This window comes from Histoplasma capsulatum, genomic scaffold (genome assembly GCF_000149585.1).
Source record: "Histoplasma capsulatum NAm1 scaffold_6 genomic scaffold, whole genome shotgun sequence".
NCBI lineage: Eukaryota > Fungi > Ascomycota > Eurotiomycetes > Onygenales > Ajellomycetaceae > Histoplasma > Histoplasma mississippiense.
The window spans coordinates 2,353,812-2,363,339 of record NW_001813977.1 but is presented as its reverse complement, the minus strand read 5'-3'; the positions used below and the strand labels follow the sequence as shown (position 1 = coordinate 2,363,339).

Here is a 9,528-nt window from a genome sequence, read left to right as displayed (position 1 = left end):
GAATTCATCGATCTCGTTCTTGGGGCCTTCGTATAAGATGCCAAGGTCGCTCGTTCCTTTTAGATATTGTATTACGCGGAGGAGAGCCCTCCACGCCTTAGGTGTAGGCGCAGTATTCTTCTGCGCTAGTAGGGATGCTGCTCGCGCAATATCTGGGCGTAATTTGACTGCCAGATACTGCAAGCACCCTACTCCGTGTTGGTATCGCTTTTTGGTGAACCCTCCTTCTCGTTCTGACACAGGGGTATCGTCTATCTTCAACCCTTCAAGTATTGGCGTAGGGACAGGGACGGCGTCATCTAGGCGGAAATCTTGCACTAAACGATCGATATAGCGTCTCAATGTCAATTTTATAGCACCATCAGGGCGACGTTCAACCTCCATGCCTAAGTATTTTGAAGGTTCTTTTAAATCCTTTATTTCTAATTTATTGGCGAGGGTGTCAACTAGCCAATCGGCATCTGCCGGATCCTCTGCTATAATATGAAGGTCGTCCACGTAGATTGTCATATAAAGGTGATTGCGGGACGTGTGGCGCCATAGAGCAGGGTCGTAGGGGCTAGGTTTGAAGCCATTCTCGCGGAGTAATGCCGTAAGGAAATCGTACCAAATCTTAGCAGCAGGGTCCAATCCGTATAGGGAGCCTCCGACAGCGCAAACCATCGCGTGTGGAGTCCCCACCTCAAATCCGGTAGGTTGCCGCATATAAATCGTTTTACCAAGTCGGCCGTGTAGGTAGGCCATCACTATATCGACCTGGCGCAAGGTCCAACCTCGCTTCGCTGCTATCGCGAACATCATGCGATTAGTAGCGTCATTAACGACGGGCGCGTATGTTTCTTCGCGTGCGCTTTTCTTTAACCAATTACCGCACACTACCCATCGAGATTTTCGTAATATACCATCAGGATCCGCGTTGGGATCCTGGGGGCGATCTTTTTCGACATAAACCCAGCGGCCGGGGGCCACTGGCTCACCAGAAGGGACGTCAGAACGTGGGATCATTGTCCAAGTGTTCCTTCGTTCCAAATCTGCAATCTCGCGTTCCATCGATTTCTGCCAATATTCGCCAACCCCCCCAGGTCTACCAACGGCATCCTTATATCCTTTCGGAACGGAACCGGTGAGGGGAGAAGGAACGTAGGTGGCGAACGCTTTCGCTGGTCTTACCCATTCAGCGTCAGCTAATTCAGGAACGGTAGTATCATCAACGAGATAAGTCGCTGGACTTGCAGGTTCGGGTGTCGTGTGGTTAGTGTCATCCTGCGAGGTTGTAGGTTCCTTTGCAGGGAAAACGACATCACTGGTGACAATTATTTTATCAGTTGTAGGACTCCAGAGGCGGTAGATTGAGTTACCACGGAATCCTATAAGTTTAAAAATTTCTGCCCTAGCGGACAGCTTGTCAGTAGGTTTTTGAGATCCATGAAGGTGCGCGTAAACATCAACACCTAGCTCCCTAAAATGGCGAAGTTGGGGCGGGGCGTTGGTTAGTGCTGAGAATGGGACCGTATAGGGGCATCGCGCAGGTGCTTCGTCGGCGTTGTTGGTAGGCCAGTATTTCTCATTATACAGGGTGGTAGATGTTGGTGTGTTGTTGGTAATTGCAACCACCGTTTCGAGAACGTCTGCCCAGAACTTCTTCGGTATATTCATGCCTAAAAGCACTGCCCTTGCGCGTGTCATTATCGTACGGATTCCTCTCTCAGAAACACCATCTTGGTGGGGAGACTGGGGCGTAGTAGGTTCCCAGATAGTGCCATCTTTGGTCATCATTGTTGTCATCTTGTTATATCGAAAGACACCATCGATATCAGTCCTAACTAGCGCCGGTGGCGTGAAGCCGAGATTTTTCATGAATTGGACCCAGTGAGCGTAAATTTCGACAGCTTGGTCCTTGGTATGTAAAAAATAGATCCACCTGTAGCGGGTGGCGTCATCGGTGATGAGCATATAATATTTGGTCCCTTGACGAGATTCGATAGGGTAATCGGACATATCATCCAGCGTACGACCACCGCCAGCAAGGTCGATATGAACACGTTGCATTGCTCGCAACGCTCGTGGCATGGGAGTTTGCGAGAACTTGCGTGTCATGCCTGCTTTGACGCAGCTATCGCAGAAGAAGCCTGTTTTAGATCCTTTGATGCGGATGCCGGATGATGGGTCCTTCGCTAGTGCAATGATCGCGCCAGCGTGGATATGCCCTAGTGTGACGTGCCATTCCATGAGTGTTCTTGTCAGGGGGTTGCGATCGCTAGGTTGATCGTTAGGTTTCCCCGCGATTGTCGACATTGCGTCCCCGTAATTGTAAGATTTGGCCATAAAATGGACGGCCTGGGACGGGTGATGGACGTCTATTTGAGATTCTCGTTCTATTATCTTGTAGACCGATTCTTTGGACGTGCGAACAGCGGTGAAGTTGGCACCGTTCGGGGCCCTTATTGTAAAATAGGAAGGGGTGGTATCTGATAGTTGGTATCTGAAGCCTTGATCTTCTAGCTTCGCAAAGGATAGAAGGTTGACTGTTAGATTGGGGATCCAGTGGACGTAACCCACTGAGATATCCCCCCCTTCTGATTCTAGAAGGATATCACCTATCTCCTCAACCCGTCCTACGCCACCGTCCGCGGTAGTAATTTCTAAATCACCTTCGAACGACTTTGCGCGCACCAACGAGTGCCTTTCACCCGTCATATTGAAGCTTGCGCAGGTGTCGAGATACCAAGGTTTGGATGTTGTAGCGGACGACGTAGATAAAGCAATTGCTGCGTTGGCATTAGGTTGCGATGCAAGGAGATCTGGCGCTCTGGTGCCAGTAGGTTGGTCGTCATCCTTGTCCTTCTTCTTATCCTTTCCCTTCTTTTTGGCACCTTCAGTGTTGTCAGTGCCCTTATTATCCTTATTCTCTTTCCTCCACCACTCGGGCGCTTTGTCAGGGTTCAGATGATAGCAATTAGCCTTTATATGCCCTGGGACCTTGCAGTATCCGCACTTTGCGGTTGCGGCGGAAGTTGTGTTGTCATTATCATTGGTGGCCGCGTTGGCCTTTGGAGCTTTAGGGCGTCCAGTATCCTCTGATTTACTCATCCGGTGAGCAATTTGTTTTGTGAGATCGTTGATATCTAGGTTGACAATCGGACCCTGACCCGTCCCGTAGAACGTATCGAGGCGTGATTTAACATAGGTCCTCTGATAATCTCGGAGGCCGATAATAAAGAAATCATGGAGGTAGTTCTCACCACGGTCCTCCGTTAGTTGTCGCATGCGAGCAGACAGGTATTGATATCGGCGTACGTATGCCAGGTAATCACCGTCCTTGACATGCAAGTGGGTAAATTCTTTAAGGATGTTAATCCTTTCTTCCCCTAGGGATATCGCGTATACTGCGCTTACCTTGTTCCATAGGGCCGCCGCGTTGTCGGGTTGAATGGATCCCATGGTCAAACGGACAGAACCTACTAGGGATTGCAACATGCGACGGAAGAGAAGTTTTGAACGTATCACCCAATATCGCTGATCGAGCGATGATAAACCTTCAGGTGGTTCCTGTTGGTTCTTATTAAGAATATCTGCACCACCGATCACTTCTGCATCCGACAAGAACGCCATCTTCCACGTCTGGTAGTTGGTGCCATCGAACGTGGTGACGGACTTTGTGTTCAACGAGGCCTGCGCTTCCTTCTGGTATTCGCGAGCCAGCATGTTCGGATCTTCTTCTGGTATAGGGTTCGGAGGAGGTGGAGGTGGTGGAGGAGGTGGAGGAGGTGGCCGCGCGCGTGCTGATATCAGTCGCTCGCAGAGTGCAATGAGATCTGCTGCTGCCATGGTCACCATGCCGTTAGGATTCGGCGTAGGTATCGGCATAGGACTGGGCGTGCCATCCTCGGATTCCTCGCGTTCTGGCATCTTGCCAGTATCGTGTGCTGAGCCAGAGGTTGTCATATCTTCCTCTGCCATCGCGTATTCAGTTTGATCACCCTCCGCTTCTGAGCCGGATTCTTGCTCAGTAATAGGGGGGAAGGATTGGGGGACCCTTGATTGCGAACGTAGTGTCTTCTTACGTCCTGATATTGGGGTCGCAGGTAATCGAGAACCACTCATAATCAATCTGACTTAGGGAGGTTCTGAATGAAAATAAATAAATAAGTTTTTGATCCCTTCAAGATAGTAATGAAATCTCTGCAGCAGTCTCGACAGCAATTCCGTCAATTACACCACTTTTATAGGCAAAGAGCTCTCTTTTCAGGGGAATAATGTTTAACTCATCCAATATAACATCAGTCGCAGCGTATTCTAATCAAAACGTCTGTTTTTCTTAAAAATCTGCAATCCGGGCCATAACCTGTGGGATGGTTGATCTTCTCATTGTGCGATCGCTAGCTAACTATATATAGGGGTAATCACGTGCGGTGGAGGGCCGCCTGGGCAACTAGTGCCCAACAACTTCTTTGTGTAATCGTAAAAAGGCTTAGTTAGTTACTGATGTTCTTATTTAATTTCCCCCATCTTGTCCAGCCCGTGCTCCTAAGATGTCACGCGGGAAACATGGTCCAGCATGGCGCTTCCGGCTGCGATTTACATATTTTCCCTTGCTTCAGGGACCCTTCATTTTCACTCTTGTTGTCTTATGTTATGATCTTCTTCACTCTTCCTAGATATTGGTAGACTATAAACTGAAATAGTTTTGACATGTGATCTCCCCCCACCTTGAATAGCGGGTGGGAATTGGCCGACCTTGGAAGAGGAGGTGTACGTATGTAAATACAGACAAAACCAGGCGATTGATACCCTCAGGAGACAACCCCCCAACCCCACACCACCTTCGCCCTCCGAAACAAAGAACCGGGACCAGAAGGACGCGCCACTATGCTTCCGGATCAGCACAGTGATCACACCTGCACCCAGCGACAAGACGGAATACTCCCTCACCAGATACCTGCCAGCAGAACTTGTTTTTCAATCATATCCACTGCAAATTCGCCATTTTCCCGGAAAATGGAAACAGCTTTTTTTGCCAGAGGTACTCCAGGTGCTTCGTAGCAGTTTGAACCACAGCACTTTTCACCCCCAGGAGGCACCGGGGCGGCCGTGTCATAAACGTCCTGAATACATTCGAGGAATAATTCACTCAAGCCAAAATTTCGTCAATTTCGACTCGAATTCAACCAATGCTTTGGCCTTCAAGTCTTCCATGAGAAACATGTCCGTTACCGAATAGACTCTCGCATACTAGTCCTATTTTCCCGGTCGCTGGTTACTACCAACCTGCTTACTAACCATGATTTTAAGCATTGATGGGGTCGCCGTTTCGTCTGACAGGCAAACGTTGATCCGCGTTATTTTGGGCAAGATGACTGGCATTATTTCGGTTCTCTTGTTCTCCACCACTACAGGATTATCGCCGATCTCTATGCCACTAAATTCCGCGTACCCATTTCGCTTTTTGATATAACTCTTTTATCCCTCTCTAATGGCCGATAACAGTTCACCGTAGAGCGGAAGCGGAACGAAGGCAGGCAGAAGAGTGAGAGAGACACGGAGGAGAGTACTAATAGAGAGTGGTGATGACATGATTGATAGAGAGCACATATCCTTCTCCAGATAACTTTTGCTGAGGCTTACAAAGCTAGCTTGACTTGATTGGCTGCCATCCTCATCTAAAAATGATGGGGACTATGAGGCACCAGAATGTACTCCATGAGGGATCTCATCAATGACAGACTGGATCCTTTTTAGGTGGTCTGACATCCATATATCATAAACATCACAAGACCCTAGAACCGCATTCATCTCATACACCAGAGCATACACTAGAGCTTTCCTTAACACTTCAAATAATGTGCCAGAAATCACAGACAAAAGGACCACCTTCTTCTAAAAGTTCCAGAAAACATTCATTCTCACCAATTTGACCAAGAACAGAAACAACATAACATGTTGTGAAATTTCTCATAGCATCGACTCTACTGCCTTGATTTGGTGGTGTGTTCAAGTAGACAAATTGAACAAAGTCAACAATACCACTCACTCCAGTGTCATTCAGCTTGAAGGTTCTCAGCGTTTGATGCAATTTGGAAAGGACCAGCTGGCACAACGAGTCTATGCCATATTTGTCGGCCAGCACGTACAGTCGGGCCTGTTCGAGAAACACAGGGGTGAAGTCCTCCCAGGGTCCGGTATTTTCAGGTGGTGTGAAAGTACAGCCCAAGTCGCCACTTTGCGGGCTCGGAACGACAAGGCTCCTTACAAAAGCATCGCGCAAATGTCCACTCCAGATGCTTCTCTCCTTGTATGGAGTTTCCGGATCATTGCAGGCGTCGTCTTCGGATGCAGATTCTAATTCTGGAGGTTCGTCCCAGTTCACATTCGAGCGACGGTTATTGCGTTTCTTCTTTTCCTTCGCGGTTTCTGTGACCTTTGTGGGAGGAGACGCCATCGATCAGGCGATATGACGGCGGTGTGTAGTTTCGTAAATACACATATTCACATAACCGAGCGAATGTGTCTACATCGACCTCTGACCAGACAGCGTGTCCAGTTTTTGCCTCTTTCATTTTACCGTTTATAAGAGTATTCAGGCTTTGAGAAAGCCCTGCCAACGCAGAAGAATGCACGGTTAATTCCTTCTTATTGGCACCAACGGTGAAGGTGAATAAGGGCGAAGAAAGACATCCAAGAGCGTTAGACCCTGACCACGTCAAGATTGCCACAGATCACCCACCTCCCAAAGGCGCTCTCCATCTAGAATGATGATAACCAAGAACGCAGAGCCAAAATCACCGTTTCATGTAAGAGGAGTGGTGGATATGACCAGCATTTGCAAGATAGTGTGCTTAAATCATTTCATCCCACACTATGAGCGATACTCACATCTGTAACAAGGGATAGATGAGTTTGCGGCGGTAGGACTGGAATTAAAAACGAAAAAAATAGAGGAGAAAAATTTGGCGGGGCATGTGGGACATCTCAAAATGACGCATTTATGCATGATGCAGAGTAGTAGTTCGTTATGTAATCCAGCTTAATGATCACTTCCAAACAACATGCCGACCGAAACAAAGAAGAACCCCCTCGCCTCCAGAATGCGAAGGCGAACTTAATTATTTAAAACAACATGCGGATAAAGTCACTGAATGGCGAGCGACACCTGATTACTCTGAAGGAAAGCATGGAGCCTCTGGATGCTTCGAAGATTAAAACAATACTACATGCAGGTAAGGCAGATGTGAGTGTGATATTATTTTAAATGAGTAAATATGAAACTGATCTGTATGGCAGCTCTCAAAATCCAAAAATTTTGAGAATAGATGATCACACTCGGTTTTGAGCTAAGGGCCCCATGAGCCTCATTCCTATATCAAATAATCTCATGATATCCGCTCCTCCTGACGAAAAGTCAATAATAACTGTTCCGGTTGGGAAAATTGTAGATATCAAAGAAATTATTTCCTATATACACACCCATGTTGACTTACTCACCATTAAAGAAATTATAGGGGGGATAACAACAAAGCATAGAGAACAGAATGAATGGAATATGATGGATATTCATGAAACTTTACATCAAATGATCTGGACTTAGAATTCTGTTATATATTACAGTGATTGTGCTTGTTGGTATGCTAATTTTATGTGATGAATGGGAAGCAAACATGGGAATAAAAATGCAAAATTATTAGAAAGTTATAATGTAATCCTTTCTAGTGTGGCAGGCATTCTTCAGAAGCTGGCACAGCTACAAAACATTGTCAGTCTGAACAAACCTCTTCAGTGTTTACAAGTTGTTTATGCAGGAAGTCAGAGCAACTGAAGGAAGAAAGGCAGTGAATCAGCTGCCCAACCGGGTGGAATTGGACATTTTGACTAGCGACCGAATCAGGTCACCAGTGCTCCACTAGAATTTTTGTACTTGATGTAATCCAATATGACTATCATATATATAGCGTTCAGTGTTGGCTGGGCAGATTCTAATCACTCAACAATACAAGTCAGATAAATACAAGACCTCATCTTTCAGATCCTCTAATCTCAAGTTAGTCAGATATAGCAGCAAAACAAGCATACAAGATAACAATGAAATAAAAGTAATTCACTGACTCCCATTTGACAGAATCTATACTTAGCACTGGCTGCATCTTTTTCTGATGTGATGATCTTCTAGACTCTGAAAAAGAGGACTATGCTCACTTTCTCGCCTGAGAGGCTCTTCTTACAGGCCTGATGCTCAACCTCTTCTTGTATCGCTTGAGCTGATCCGGATGGACCTTCGCAATCTCATCCTCCGACTGCCATATGGGCGCCCACAGGAGAAATTCAAGATGCTCTTCCCTAGCCTCACAATGTAGCAGGATATGGGGGCTGCTTGTGTCTGGCTCAAGGTGGGGTGTGAAAGAGTCGCCGACTCTGACATGGGTTTCTTTTGAGGGTCCGTCCTCGGAGATGTTATTTGGCAGTGCACCGGAAATGAACTGTGGTGGCAATGGTTCAACATTCTCCTTGTCACTGTCAACACAGCTGAGGCCTCCTGTATCCATTAATATATGCCCTCTGCAGCCCACAGCTATCAGGGAAATTCACATTCGCATGCAATGACTGCCTTTGGCTCTGGCTCTGATACTGGCTGAGGGGATTCTGTTGACTGTGATCCTGACTGTGGCTGCGTCTGCGGCTCCCCTTCCAAGTCCCGAATTGATGTTGCCTCCCTGCTCCTTCCATCACCAGTTTCACTATCGCACTCACGCTCGGCGTCGCCTCCAAGGGGTGATGATTCTCGATCTTCACTGAGAAATTCCGTGTCGTGTTCTTCATCCGGTCTATCATCCAGATCAATCAGGTTGTCCGGTGATGATCCAGGTTCACCGTCGGCCAAGTGAGGAAGGCTCGGGCGGACAAATTGTGACAGAAGTTGGTTCATAGTCGGGGGACTTGATCTAGGCGACCTCTGGGGATCATAGAAGCTCGCTGCCAAGGATTCTTGTTCGAATACTGATCAGATTTTGATAGATTTTGTACCGACAACTCAGGGCCGTTGTACCTACTTGGAATCTCGCGTGCCGCAGCATGTTCCGGCAGAGAGGGTGTCATTGTCTGAGTTGGAATCGCTGCTTGCAATGATGGGATCTGGGGTGCGCTTGCTGTGCTCGTGCTCTGATATTTTTTGTAGCGACAATTTTGGTCGGGAATTTGGCACCTTTTTATGTTTACGACGATCTCAACACGGCGAATGAGAGAAATCCTGCTGGTGCCATTCTACCTGCTCGCTTCCACCACATTGTCCCTGCAGGAAGAAATCGCCATGGTGCAGGAACGTTGGCGCCACGGAGGGGAGGTCGGCCAAATCCTCGTAAAACAAGGCAGGAAAATGAGTGTCACATATCACCATGCAACGCCAGCCGCCGTCCACGCAGAAAGCAAGGGAAGATTGTAACCCCTCTCGCTTTTTATTTCCTAAACTGTAGCACTGACTGACGGGGTGCTAGATAATTGTCATGCGACCATCCGTTAAATCATCGAAGTGCGGATCGG

General features: G+C 47.4%; 2 protein-coding genes across 2 annotated transcripts; both read right to left on the bottom strand.

Moving 5' to 3' along the window:
* Positions 1-75: 75 nt before the first annotated feature.
* HCAG_07006 (predicted protein) lies at positions 76-3,960 on the bottom strand (the record flags this gene model as incomplete). The annotated part of the gene is made up of 2 exons (XM_001539351.1): positions 76-3,318; positions 3,397-3,960. Coding segments are annotated over 2 exons (3,807 nt in total), but the record flags the coding sequence as incomplete, so codon positions are not given.
* Positions 3,961-7,678: 3,718 nt separating this feature from the next.
* HCAG_07005 (predicted protein) lies at positions 7,679-9,087 on the bottom strand (the record flags this gene model as incomplete). Its single annotated transcript, XM_001539350.1, has 5 exons — positions 7,679-7,738; positions 7,767-7,809; positions 8,191-8,524; positions 8,581-8,964; positions 9,042-9,087. The coding sequence occupies 5 exons, from the start codon at positions 9,085-9,087 to the stop codon at positions 7,679-7,681; spliced, it is 867 nt and encodes a 288-aa protein (XP_001539400.1).
* Positions 9,088-9,528: the final 441 nt, after the last annotated feature.